This window comes from Crocodylus siamensis, chromosome 3, assembly GCF_052110815.1.
Source record: "Crocodylus siamensis isolate JL-2025a chromosome 3, ASM5211081v1, whole genome shotgun sequence".
Lineage (NCBI taxonomy): Eukaryota > Metazoa > Chordata > Crocodylia > Crocodylidae > Crocodylus > Crocodylus siamensis.
Genome location: NC_143397.1, coordinates 29,436,974 through 29,452,148, shown reverse-complemented (window position 1 = coordinate 29,452,148; position 15,175 = coordinate 29,436,974). Strand labels below are relative to the sequence as shown.

General features: G+C 38.0%; 1 protein-coding gene across 2 annotated transcripts in view; it reads left to right on the top strand.

The window, feature by feature from the left end:
* The window catches only part of FGF10 (fibroblast growth factor 10), a 90,347-nt gene extending 80,916 nt beyond the window's left edge, over positions 1-9,431 (top strand). Inside the window, exons 2-4 of one of the 2 annotated variants that reach the window (XM_090038046.1) lie at positions 3,287-3,390; positions 7,080-7,262; positions 7,947-9,431. In XM_090038046.1, coding sequence (XP_089894172.1) covers positions 3,287-3,390; positions 7,080-7,262; positions 7,947-7,991 — 332 coding nt within the window. In that variant the 3' untranslated portion in view covers positions 7,992-9,431. Of the gene's footprint in view, positions 1-3,286; positions 3,391-7,079 lie in introns of both variants that reach the window. The other variant, XM_090038047.1, reaches the window with a different exon arrangement.
* Positions 9,432-15,175: the final 5,744 nt, after the last annotated feature.

Sequence of the window (15,175 nt, the reverse complement as noted above, 5' to 3'; positions counted from 1 at the left end):
TTATCATCATTGTCTGACAAGGAAAGAAGCAAAAACATGTCAATCAAACACAGAAAAAAGGTGTCAGCTGGCAAAGCAGGTAGTGCTCACATGACAATTTCTCCCCTCCAAGAGGCTGTTATCAACAGCCACTATACTTAACAGTGCTTGGCTTTAAACACAGATAGTTTGAGGAGGGTCAACAGGAGCCTGGAGGAATATAGCAATGAAATGATCCTGCAGCATATCCTGCAAGAGATTTGTAAAAGTGAATGTAGCAATAAATCTTAAAGGAGCAGTATCCATGTGGACCAGAACCCAAACATGTATAAACTGATTTAATCTGCTTAAAACAATGGAAATATACTATCATAGAATCATAGAAGTAGGGTCGGAGGGGACCTTGTAGATCTTCAAGTCTGACCCCCCGCCTGGGCGGGAGAAAAGACTGGACTGAAATGAATCCAGCCAGGTAGTCATCAAGCCTCTTCTTAAAGATCCCCAGGGTAGGAGCCAGCACCACTTCCCTAGGAAGTTGGTTCCAGCTCCTAGCCACCCTAACTGTGAAGTAGTTCTTGTGGATGTCTAATCTAAATCTACTCTCTAATAATTTGTGTCCATTGTTCCTTGTTGTACCAGGGGGTGCTAGGTGAAACCCTTCTGGTCCCCCCTAGTGAGTTTATAGACAGTCACCAGGTCCCCCCTCAGCCTTCTCTTGTGAAGGCTGAACAGGTTTAGGTCCCTCAGTCTTTAAATGTAGGGTCTGCCCTGTAGTCCCCGGATCATGCAGGTGGCCCTCCTCTGGACCCTTTCAATGTTGTCCACATCCCTCCTGAAGTGGGGCGCACAGAACTGGATGCAGTACTCCAGCTGTGGCCTGACCAGCATCGCATAGAGGGGGAGGATCACCTCCCTGGCTCTACTTGAGATGCACCTGTGAATGCACGACAAGGTCCAGTTAGCCTTGCCAACCGTGACCTCGCATTGTCGGCCCATGTTCATCTTGGACTCCAAGATCCCTTTCTGCCTCCATGCTCTCTAGAAGGGAGTTTCCCATTCTGTAAGTGTGCTGCTGGTTTCTACTGCCTAAGTGCAGCACCCTGCACTTGTCAGTATTGAAATGCATCCTGTTTATGTCAGCCCACTCCTGTAACCTATCCAGGTCTTGTTGCAGTCTTTCCCTCCGTACTAGCATGCTCACCTCACCCCAAATTTTGGTGTCATCAGCAAATTTAAATAGGTTGCATTTCACCCCATTGCCCAAATCTCTAATGAAGAAATTGAACAGCGCAGGCCCCAGGACTGAGCCCTGGGGGACTCCGCTGCCCACTTCCCCCCAGGTTGAATATGACCCATCCACCACCACCCTCTGAGTACGACTCTTGAGCCAATCTGCAATCCATCTGACTGTGTAGGCATCAATGCCACAGTCATCTAGTTTTTTAATGAGGATGGGGTGGGAGACAGTGTCAAAGGCCTTGCTGAAGTCTAGAAAGGCTATGTCCACTGCAATCCATTGCCTTTGTGACCTGATCATAAAAGGCAATCAGGTTGGTCTGACATGACCTGCCCCTAATGAAACCGTGCTGGTTGCCCTTGAGCATCATCCCTGAAGCTGGCCCATCACAGACTTCAACTTCTAGCTCATCATCTTACCTCATTCCCTAAACTACTAATCTGAAACCTTCCATTTTCATAATCTAATCTCTAGCTACACACCTAATTTCTTGGAAGTTAGCCTAGCTTGAGTGAGATCTGCTACGTGGCTAAGTAACATCACTGTGACTGGAATGTCTGCAGTTGTAGCTCAAACATCAGCAGCATCATTAGGGTTCCAAGCCATATTCCCAATGAGCCTAAGTACAGCTGGGGTAGCTACAGTTTAAAATACCATATAATTCTAGCTTCAAGTCTTCACATTCAGCAGGAAGTTACGTTAATGGTCTTGAGCTAACACTGCAATGTAGACAAGCCCTAAATGAGTAATGCACATGTATGCCAATATGTCATAAACTGAACTGTCATAAGCTTTCACTTATCTAATGGCTCATATATTTCCTTAGTGGAGTTAGTCAAGTAGTTCCAGATACCAAAGGGATCCTTGCTGCTACCATTTACTCCATTCTTTCATCTTTCCTGACAAAAGACATGCATTGTGCCATCACACAATGGGAAGTTATAACAGGTATTCCTTGATTAAAATGTTGTCAACTGAAGAAAGTTTGTTGAAATCTGGTTCTTTAGGCAGCTCCTCCAGTGGTAACAACTTTATGAAAATCAGTATAGACAGACTATATTGTCTGTCTCTTAACTACCATGTCATATGGACCTCTTCCATTTATAGCCCAGTGAGAAAGGGTTGGCCCATCACATTGACTAGACAGCTATTCCACTTAAGATTGGTCCAATTTAAAAATGGTTCCTAAAGAAGATAAGAATCCAAATTTGGATGTGCACAAAGGACAGTTCAGTCTTCATATCCATTGACTCCTTGTTACAACTGTAGATTGACAGTTCTGGCACTTTGCTTAATGCTGACCTTTGTCCAGTAGTAGCTGAACAGAAATCTCTAACTCATATAAGTGGTAGCTGTTTTCAGTACCCCCAAGTAAATATGAATTCAGACAGATGACCTAAAGATGAAAGCCTCTGTAGCCCATCACTGGTCCCTTGAACCATTCAGTACTCCAGAAAGAGTTCATCTGAAAAACAAAAGAGGATAATCACATTTATTATAAACAGAACAGAGTGTTTCTGATATCTGAAAGACAAAGATAACATGGACGTCAGGGTTAGTCTTATCCCAGAATGTCAGCACACTTGCCAAAAATGAATTTATCAGATCAGTACAGCCAAGAGATTTAGTTTATCTAAATACCCTATAAAAATAAATAGCTTACCACTGTTTTTGAAGATTTGGGTAAAACTGACATTCTATTGACATATGCTATAGATTTAATTTAATGCTGTGGGTCAGATATCTCTTCTGATAAATTTTAGTGAAATCTATGCTAAGAAAAGTAGAGCTGTTTCAATATTTATGAGGTTTTAAATGCAGGGTTAGCAAAGGAAACATGTTAATTGAAACAGTGCATATGTATATTCTTGCCGTGATTTGGAGAATAATGTTTCTGAGGCTTTTTGACTGGTTGATTTAAAATATTAATAGAATTTTAGCATGATTTGGTAGGACCCATTTTAAATTTCACCCATATTTTATGATTGACACGTCCTCTCTTTATTTAATGAAGTGGTTAAGTCATTAAGCTGAGCCTTTCTATTTTTTTCCTTCTTTTTTGTATTTTAGGCATATTGGAGATAACATCTGTGGAAATTGGAGTTGTTGCAGTTAAGTCCATTAACAGCAACTATTATTTAGCCATGAACAAGAAAGGAAAAGTCTATGGCTCTGTAAGTATACTACTTTTGTTTTCAAAGTGGATGGTAGTAGGCAACAATATGATTCCCTCCACCCCTTACCTACTGAATAGGCCAGTTGTCTGTCGTTAATAGTCATTAGAGCTGCAATGAGCTGTTCATCAGAATTTCAGCCTCTGGTAAACTGGCCTCTATCCTGACAAGCTCACTGTTCTATAATATTTCAGAAGTTTCTAAAATCCATCAGGTTCTTCTCTGTCCCTCTCCTGACTCATGATGCTATAGAATGGCAGCTTTTCTTTACACGCTGGTGGATGTGAAAAACAGCCCTCCTGGATATGAGAGAAACTATACACAAGATATATGCAGATATAGGAAAATACTGAAATTTGTTTGGAATGATCTGTACAGGTTATACATGGCTTGATGCCAAAACTCCTGCCAATGGAATTTCTTAACTCTCACGTTCATCTATAATTTGGGAGGAAGGTTTGGACCATAGTGGAGTCCTGTATCTAGAAAAAAAAGAACTCAAATAAGACTGATTTTATCAAATATGTTCCAGTCACTATTACTGACTATAGTTAGGATGAGAGGGCAAAAGGAAGATTCATTTGTTTTATTTGTTTTTTAATTATTTGAACTGTTCAGTTAGGAGCAAATCGGAATTTATGTAATTTAGAACTGTAGTGTACATTAAATGCCAGCTACCTATTTACTGCATTGAGGAAGAAGCTGGCATGTTAAAGCAAATAAAATAAGGTCAGTGCCCTGATGTTTATGAAAGCGGTAAGTATGAGGGTTATCTTGGGAAATGGAGAATATTTTCAGAAAACGCTTTCCCAAACTCACATAGTTTTGCTTAGGTTACTACTGTAAAATGATCTTTCTTAGAGTCACATGTATCAATCAATTATGGTATAGAGAAATAGGACTGGAAGGGACCTCCAGTCTCCTGCCTGAGGCAGAATCATCCCTTTCCAAACTATCCTATACAATCCATAATCTAAATTCTGTCTAAGACTACCATCAACCCAGCAACAACACAACACAGACATAACACACTAACCTGCCACAGATAAGGCAAGGAAACCATGGCAGCCAATATCCTGCTTCAATAAAACATTGTCAATATATGTTGAAGAGATCCCTGGTAGAGGGTCACACCTCTCCTCTGACCCTTCCCCCAACTACAGAGGAAAGCAAAAACCCCCATAGTTCATAATTCTCTGACCATGGGATGAACTTCTTTCCTGACCATAAATATGATTATTGGTCTGACCCTGAGTGGAGGGGCAAGATCCTCTAGCCAGAATCCCAACACCCAGTGCCTCTGAAGGAGACTTAAAAGCACCCTGACATGTAGCAGAAAGGTGGGGTAGGGGCAACCAGCAAAGTCCAGAAGCATGGGAAATACCCATAGTAGAACAATGGGTATTTGTTCTTCACACATAAGTATGATTGCTATAGTTCTAACTGAGAATAAGGGAATCCAAGGCTCTAAAACGTAGCTGTGTCCAAATATAACCTCTTACTCACTTTTTAAATTCAAATCTTTATGAAAAGGAAATGAAAATATACTCTTTAAAAAGGAATTGGGTCTTACACATTGCTTCCCTGTGTCTGTAATTATTTAAAGGGGGAACCTAAAGAATGGATCTGTTTTTATTTAATGTAGCAGTTTTCTAATTATTTAATCATCAAGGCATCTAATAACATTCAATATAAACAACAAATTAAAATGTCTGAATCAGCCCCAAATAATTCTATTCATACCGTGATGAGCACTTTATAATGTCAAGACTTGATTTGTCTTATTAACATATGAATAGAGGCCTTAGATACACCATCTATTTATAGGCCATCTCCATGTTTATCCATTCCACTAATTGTCCACCCTGGGGTGCTGCAAGATACGTTTAAGGGTGCTGCACAATATTAGCACTGTTAAGTGTGCAAACACTTGCACATGATTCACAAGATAAAAACCCAGGGATTTCAAATAGGAATCCATGTTGTCAAAAACAGTCTGATGTGTTGCAGTCTTTCTGAGTTCTTTGAAATAGGAGAATTGTTCTGTTATTTTTCTGTAGTCAGAAATGAATGAAAGCTAAGATGTGGCAGTTTCGAAGGGTGGCCTTGAGTATTAATGAAGGGTGCCTTGAGTCTAAAAATGTTGAGAAGCAGTGCTGTATTCCACTGTGATGATCCTGCACATTTCTGCTAAAGAAATAACTTGCTTTCTAAAATGCAGGACTTACAGAAGTACATAATGATAACATCTACACATGCACTTAACTGCAGAGTAGACTAATTAACTGCACAGTAAAGCATCACAGTCTACACATATGTGACACTATTAGGCCACAGTAAACTAATCAATGCTGTAGTAAACTAGTACCATCAGGGACAGTACTATCTTATGCCGGGGTAATTAACTGTGATTAAATGCATGTGTAGATGCTGACTGCAGGCATGAATTGTGCTTGGTCAGCCCAGCTAACGGGGGTCCAGACTCATGCCTGCCAACTAGCCACACAGCTCTGCACTTTCAGCACCCTTGTGTCCCAGCCAGCCCCTCCACCACCTGATGCCACCACCTGGAGTCCAGGGCTGACTCTCCACTGTGCTCCTGGCTCTGGCATAAACTGTTCCACCCTGGCTCAAATTGCTGCTGTCCTAGGTGTACATGTAGACACTGTGTCCAAACTGCTCCGAGTTTATTGGTTTGAATTACTTGCATGTGTAGACACATCCAATGCTTTATTTCTTATTGTTGATTATAGTTTCAAATGACTTTGCAGACGTCTTCCAATTTGTGCTTTGTGGTTTAATTGAAACTGCTTCTCTCATTTTTTTCTCCCAAATCTGGAAACTATATCTTGTCATCACTACTGAAATACAAATATGTGTCTGTGAATATTGTCTGTGTATATTAAACATTACAAAAAAAAATAGCTTTTACATTTTACATCCTCTTCAAGCAAAATGGTACCACTTCTTTAAAAAATCAGTACATTCATCTTTGGGAGAGCATATGCAGAAGCTTGTTTGGCTCTCTGTGAATAATCTAGCAATATGAATATTGGGCCAAACATTCAAGTCTTTGAGAGCCTGATTCTCATTTATACTAAGTTCTTTGACGATGTTCTAGCAGATTAAAGGAGCCTCACAGCCACATGAAGCAAACTTATGTGGAAGAGTGATTCATTCCCATTAAAAGGCCCCTTTGTGTTATTTTTGTGGTGTAAAAAGAACTGTAGTTAAATGAGAATAAGGCTGTATAGATTTATTTAACATATGCAACCAATAATCTGGATGAAAGCACCTCAAGGTTTGCATTTGCTGGAATTGAAACATAGTGAAGGAGTCCATAATTTCTGTAACCAAAAGATTTATTTAGTATCTACCACATTCTATTCCAGAAGTAACTGCATTTCAGTAGTGCCTGAATTATATACTCATCATTGTATATGAACTATTTGTTACCCAAATGATTGCATTTTTGTTTTGTATTTGATGGGGGGGCTTTATACATGAAGTTATATCATTTAATAAGAAAATCCTATAATTATAAAATAATGTTCTAGCTTAGGTGGAAGTAGTATAAAGTACTTTAGAATTCTTTAGAATATAATTATTTTAGAACTAATTTTTCCTCAATACACTGTACAAAGATGTTTACTTTCTGAATTTGCCTGTTTATTTTCCTATTTTAACAGAAAGAGTTTAACAGTGATTGTAAACTGAAGGAAAGAATAGAAGAAAATGGATATAACACATATGCGTCCTTAAATTGGAAGCACAATGGAAGGCAAATGTTTGTGGCCTTGAATGGAAGGGGAGCTACAAAGAGAGGACAGAAAACAAGGAGAAAAAACACCTCAGCCCACTTTCTTCCAATGGTAGTAATGTCATAGAGAAGGAACTGTTTATTAATGCAGTTGAACCAAAGGCCCTTTTTGTCAAGTATTCTGGGTAATCCTCTTGAAGGGTAAATGCAAAGAAACAGTGCAGACGTCTGCTTGTTTGAAAAGGGGGGGGGGAAGCCTTTGAAGGTTTTGTACTCACTGCTGGCACATGAAGTACTTTTAATCAGTTCTGTGTCATATCTTATAATCAAGATACAAGCTGGATCAAATGGGATAGGAGTTATTCCCGGTGTGAACAATGTTTTTTTTTTTTTTATCTCTGCGATAGAATTTAAAGGACGTGAGACAATCTGTTGAATGATCTTCGGGGAAAGTTATTTATGGAATACTAACTCATATCAAAGACCTTCATTGCTCATTCAAGCCTAATGATCCAATGAACAGTTAGACATGCAAGCATTTACTGGAAGCACTTGGGTCATATGCACAAAAGAAGTTTCTGGAGTAGCCTCATGGAAGAATGGATAGGATTAAGAAATATAAGCACATTAGAGTAAAACTGTTCTAACAAAACGAATAGTATGGTCTGTCTGTATATTCTAACTTTAGTTCTTTTTATTTCTCTCTAAGTTATTTATTTAATAGGATGTTAAATATCCTTTTTGGGTTTAAATGTTTTTTCTCATTTGATTCCTTGTTTTTTTTTCCTTTTCTCAGCTTTTCATACAGAGGTTGATGGAGGAAAATTTCAAATCCTCATGAACTGAGACTAGTAAATGGACAAGGTTTTAAAGGCAGCAGTTAATGTGTTTAATCTGTTTTCTTCTAACCTGGTTTGCACTTAAGCAAAAAGACCCAACATGTAGTGTTTGGATTTTTGGCATGCCTTGGGTGTGTTTATGTCTGTGAGACCTCCTACCTGCCATCACTCATGAGCAAACTTCAAGAAATATGTTGTATGAAGGGTCACGCTGCTGTTATGAAATGGACAGAGAGGGGTAAATCTGTGTTTGTGTGTATGTATGTGCGTGTGTGCGTGTACACAAATGTGTGTGAGTATACAAATGTGTGTGAGTATAAGAGTATTCAGCTTTCATTGATTTCTATTTGGAACTCAATTAGAACCTTGGGCCTGATCCTAAATCCAGTGCAATCAGATGAAATCTGCTGATTTCAGTGGGTTTTGAATCAAGCCCTGAACATGGACCCCACCCTACCCCCATTAAAATCAATGAGACTGCATAAATTGAAGAAAGAACAGAATTATCCTATGAGAACATTTGAGGTCAGAAAATCCTATGAGAAAATGTGGTCCCAAAGTGGTAGGTAAAGATGAGCATAATTTTGCATTCCTTATACAGTTAACACACCTATTCAAAACTTATCCGTGTTACAAGCTCCTACCATCATGTATATTCACTGAGAGTGGTATTGGAGTGAAGGATAGGATCTAAAACATGCTAAAGTGTATTATTCTCATGTATGTGACAGGAGAGCCAACCCTGAAGCAACACTGGTGTCCAGATTTAGAATGCCTTTCATATACATCATACTAAAAAATGACTCAGAAAACAAAAGTATTCAACACTTCTTGGAAAGTGTTAATTACTCCCACGGCTTAATTTGAACAAATACAGTATAGCTAAGCTGAACATACTATGAAGTCTGTTCTTAAAAGGTACATAAGGTTTGTTTTTATTTAACTTTTCTCTGTGATTTTAGAGAGCTCTGGATAGCTCATCAGTATAACCATATTGAGATTCATTTTGTTAGAGCAGGTAAATAGAGAACAATACATCAACCAACATGTACCACTGTCTTCACATTGTATTCCACTAAATAAATAAGCCTTCTTTGCAGTGTCTGTAGTGAGAAACAAAAAGTAGTATAATATTATTTTGTTTTAAATACTTTAAGTGATACCTATGAGATTATATTGATGCTGCAGTTTTCTCTTCAATACTTCTTGTTGTGAAAAAAGTTGGTTTTATTTTTATTGTTTGGAAACTGTATTTTGGTACACGGAGAGTCTTGCTTAACATTCTTTTTAACAAAGTTAAACCTCTAGAAAGGCTGGTGTTGTGATCTTCTATAACTTATTTGAGTCAATGCTTAACCAGCACTTCCAATGTTTATGTGTTATTTAAGTATTAGGTGTGAAAACAGAAGCTTTCCGATAAAGTACAAAATGGTCAGTTTGCATTTCCTGTTCCTTAAATAATGTTGGCTGTTTTAAAATAAAAATGTCATTTGAGGCGCAGCATTTTGGCTGCTAGATAACACTGTATTTCATGACAGTTTATTTCCAACCTACTTCTTGACTAATGAGCTTCTTTAAAAAAAAATCTATCAACAGTAGAATTTCAGATTTTTAAAGTAAACTGGTAATTAAGAGTGAACAGCAAAACTTGTTGTTACAAGAGGGAGTTTTTTTCTTTTTAATTCTTTAAGTAGTAATTGCATATGACAAGGCATAATGGACCACCCACAACAACAATTAAATGTTTGCTTGGACAAATACAGTATTGGATGACTACTTTAACAACATCCATGTTACAAACTAGGTTCTCATTTCACAGAATTATTTAGGGGAGGGGGGTTGTATGTAAACAATCATAATTATAGGATTCAAAACATTAAAATTGCTTCTAGCAAAACATATCACTGTTCAGAGGCCCCCCAAAATGTCAGTTTTCCAAAGGAAGTTAAGATAGGGACAAGAGCAGTTCTGTGGAATAAATGTTTGATTCCTGAGAATTAATGAAAATAAAAAGCCCTTGAAGACCACTGAAGAAAAACAATGGCCCTGCATGACTGACCGGCATGCTGTGATATCTACTGTGGCAGGATTGTGCCACAGATGGTCTTCCCAAAGTATTAGAGATCTTTCACCAAAAGTGTTTATCTGTGTGACCCCTACCAAAGAGGGGACTCCTGAACAAGAGCAAAAATTGGTTATTTAAAAAAAAGGCTGAGCAACATTGTACACTATGTTATATTTAAATAAAAATAATAAAATGCTGGGAATATAGAGAATAAAACAATTGTCCTTGTTTGTTTTATTGGCCTGACATGATACTACATAAGAAAAACAAAAAAGGGGAAAGATCTGTTTTACTACAGGATGTGGTTTGGTGCTCCATAGCCCCAAAACAAAACAAAAATCACTCTAACATTTGTAAGGTTTCTTTAATTTTTTGCATGTGTGAGTCAGCTATCTTCACTCTAATAACAACCAAATGCTTTAGATTCTTTGTGTAAGTATTCAGATCTACCTAGTTTATACAGTGGAAAAAGCAATGAATTTAAAGCAAGCATGTTTGATGAAAAGAATGAGGGGCTTTAGGAAGACCATGAACTCACATTCATAATCATACATTAGATAAATAGCCTACACTTCGCAGACTGCTTCATCTGAGACTCAAATTTGTAAGGTACACAAAGGGGTGGTAAAACATGAAAAATATTGGTGGATGGAGGTAGACTTGAAGCTTCAGGCAGCTGAGTGGGTGAAGCTCTCTGTTGAAAGTCATAGCAGTTCTGTGACTGATCCTCAAGTCAGTAAGATCAATGGGACCAAGCCCCATATTTTGACGGTATGCTTTTGGTCTCTTAAATTAAAGACCTTTTTCTCTTGCTATCTTTTTATATAATAAAAGACAAGAGTAACACAAACCACACAGAGACCTTTTCTGCTGGAACTCCATCAAGTATGAACACTAGCAGTATTTTCAAGAAAACGGCACTGAAAAAACAATTTCAGAGGAACTGCCAGTGAAAAATTTATAAATACACTGCATTTTCTTGCATACCACACATCCTCAGGTAAAACCCTCAGAAAAAACACACAACTTGTTTCTGGGAGACAGAATGTAGAAGAAAAATTTCAGAGCCATGGCCAACTGTGTGGCAGAGTAAGTCCTCCTGGAGACATAGAGCACAGACAGAAGTTGTTTCTCACATGATCAGGGAGTTTTCTGTAGCTCATGGCGTGTTCTGTGAAGCACCATGAGTTACAATGGGGAGCTGCACATCTGTCAGCACCCATAGTGTCCAGGAAGGGTGGCACCCCAGGAGACGGTCTGGAACCTCCTGTTATGGCAGGACAGCAACAAACCTATGTCCCAGTTCCTTCCAAGGGCAGTAAGAAGACAGTTATTTCTTTCTTGCTAATAGTTCTTTATACAAGTACTTATTATATAAGTAAATAATAAAGAATTTCCACATCACAAGCCTCATCAAGTTACTTTAAACTGCATGCAGCAGTTCACTCACCTTCAGTTAGCTCAGTGGCTCTTCAGCTAGAAGCTACTACACCATTAGTGACTCTTGAGAAACTTAACACTGGACTTTCCCACACCCACCACTGTTTGCAGGTCCGGGGAAAAGTGGCAGCCATCTTGGTAGCCAGGAGTCACAGTCCCTGCTTGCACTATTACAGCCTGTCACAATGAAGAAAAATCTATTCTGGAAAAGTCTATTCCAGTGAAGAAAAATTAGCTTCCCTATTTAAGTTAAACACTCTAGTTTTGGAGAGCTGATTTTGGTGAGAAAGGTGTATGTGGTATGTAAGTAAATACAGTATCTGGGAAATTACTTTGTATGGCCAAGACAGTAAACATGAAAAAAAAATGTTTGTAATCTATTGGACAGTTTATATTGACATATGCCTTGTCAAAAGATCTGAACCCAATATTTAATTTAACAGAAGCTCTTTGGAACTTTATTTTGGGACTTGGGGATGTCATTTTCTTATAAAACACTTAGACTATTGGTGCATGATCCTTGACTGGTTCCTTTAGAGGCTGTGAGAATGCAAACACAAATCTGTACTGCGCAAGTTTTTTGCTAGCATATGTAAGGAAATTGTGAACACTGAGAAAGTGTGGACATGTGAGAAATATAAAGATACATGATGAATAAAATCATATTCTGAAGGTGAAATAAAAGGCACATATTTGATCATTTAGTTCAGTGTCAAAATACTAGAATATCAGCATTCAATTATGTGAAGGAAAAAGCATCAAATATCTAAAGATAGGGCATGTGGCATATATTACCATAGACAGCATCCTTCAAGGAAGCAAAAGAGCCTATATTCTAAGGCTTGTAATTCAGGATTCTTTTGATATGAACTAGTAAATGAAGAATCAAAACATACCTTTTTTTTCATTACTGTTGAAAGGGTCCGTATACATTTGTGCAGCATATCTCTTGACAGCATAATCCAGCTTCAAGTCTAAAATAGGCTACAGCTTTGGTTTATTTATCTCATATTAATTTTAGATGGCAAAATTGCTTTAGTAATGTATAAAGTACTTAGCTGTTATTTCTATAAGTCTTTTGTCTGTTAACAATCCCCACAGTACTGCCTTGTTTGAGTACAAAAATAATGCCAGTGTTACACACTGCATAAAGTAGATAACACGTGCTATTCATGAGTATAGAAGAGAAAACTACAGTATAACATTTAGTTAATGTGTTTAGCAAGAAAGGAACACGTTCCTAATGCCAAAAGTAGCCATTTAGAACGTAACAGGTATAACAGCCTCAGTTTATTGCCTGTATAAATATCTCAGTCAGAGATCTTAGGTTTAGGAGGCACCAAAGCCAAAGTACCCAATTACAATAGCAATTATAAAATATTTACAAGTACTGAAGGCTCTCTCCAGGATAATCAGGTTATTAATCATCATTCTGAAATACAGGCTGGAATGTTTGACATCCAGATAGAACTGCCCTTAAACAGTAGCCTAGCGTAGAGTCAGATGGACTGTCTTATCAGCATTTAACACACAATCAGCATTACATGAAAGGATAAGGAAGAATAAACTCTGAAAGTTAAAGGCCAGTATACCCTTCCACAAAATCCATGAGGAGGATATATGACATAAGTCAACTTATCTCAGAAATGTGGAATTTCCAGATGCTATACTACAAATAGGGTGTGTCTATGCACGCTTTCACATGCACCTACACACATAATGTGCATTAGCCTAATGCATGTTAAGGCAAGTTGGGTGTGCCTATACACATGTACACACTAATGCGCATTAACATGGGTGTGCAGACCGACTTGGGACTAAAGTTGGTCCCAAGTCAATGGACACATTAATGTGTATTAGTGCGTCTATACGTTTGCTAATGTGATTTAGCTATTTGCACATAAATTTGATACCTGCTTTATGCAGTAATCAAATTTAGGATAGAATGGCCTTAAATTGGCATTTTTAAGGTGTATTAAGGGCACGCACATGTAGATCCATGCCTCTTATACACCTTAAATACAGCTAATGAATATTAAATGCACACATGTAGGCACGACCATAGTGATTTTCTCAGACTAAGAAGGAGTGGCCTGGCCAAAAGTGTATGTTGTTATGCTACTGGACTACTAATTCAGATTCTGGTACCTAATCATTTCTGAAAATTTTGTATTTTTCGGAAGACATGCTGCAACTATCAAGATAGGCACTTGGCTGGGATGGTACAGTCAAGGGTGATCCTGTCTTAAGGATAGGGCTGGACTGGATAACCTCATGAGATCCCTTCCAGTCCTGTTTTACTATGATCCTATGACCCTAACTGGGTTGTCTGTTCCTCAACAGATTCTAATGATTTACAGATTATTAGGAAGCTAATAATAGCATGGTTCGATATAATAAGATTGATAAGGTTACATTAAGATCACAAAATAAACATTACCAATTCTAAAAGTATCAAGCTGATTATAGAGAATTTCTGGAAGGTATATCATAAAAAACATCTGATAGTTGGTGGAAAAGGCAGTAACATTATAAACTAAGACAACAGTAGTTGCTCACATGAGAATTAAGATATATACAGCAATTTATCTTTCACCAAGAAGGCATGCTGAAACAAAGATGAAAAGGATCATTGAAAATATATATATAATAACCCTTCTTCTGTTAATGACTGGACTATTATCAAATTGCATATCTTTAAAAATTATGGAATGGATATACATCCATTTGCCATACATGAGAATTTAACCAAAATCCTATATCTGAAACTTCTGGAACTTGTGGAGCAGAGAGAGGAATAAGAACCTATAATGCATTTCTCTATAATAGGACAAACCAGAGCTCCAGACATGTATGTTCCCAAACATTGTAAAAAGGCCAAATTCAGATCCAGACCTAGACTAAAATGTGCACCTTCCATCTATCTGTAACTATGAAATACAGAGTAAAGTATACCCTAAGGTTCTTGGAATCTTTTGTATATATCTGAATGGAAAGAAATGAAAAATTCCAAGATGTGTTCTATTTGATCCATATAGCCACTACTTTCAATACTTGCAGTTAATTTTTCACACTTTGGCATATTGTTGACCTACAACCTACAAAAATGCTTCTATCCATGCCTTTTACTTAATGAACCTTGTTTCTTGAACAATCTGACACAGTTCAGTAAAGGAGTTCCATAGTGGGCGCGTCTACACGTGCATTAGGGCACTTTTCCTACTACGCATTAAATGTAGTACCTCCAATGTGGGGGCACCTATACACAAACAGAAAGGCTGCCCTGGCATGCTGTAATTACAGCGTGTCAGAGCAGACTTCAGCATCTCATGTATCATTGTGTCTGCACTTAAAAATGGTAATGGGGGTGCTTTAACTAAAACTCATCCAATAAGCTTTCTCTAAAGTGCATCATTTTAAAGCATGGTGGCTCCGATACATGAAACTTCCAAGCACTTTAATTAGAGTAGCTCATAATTCTTAGAGCTGCTCTAATTAAAGCATCCCTCCCTCCACCCCACCCCACCCCACCCCCACACACACACTCCCTGAGCACGTGTATAAACACCCTGAGGTACTGTGCATTATGCTGCCTTAATGCACAGTAATAAATGTGCACAGTTTTTAAGTGATGCTTAATGTGCTTTAGTGTAATAGCATGATTTTTATGTGACACTTTAA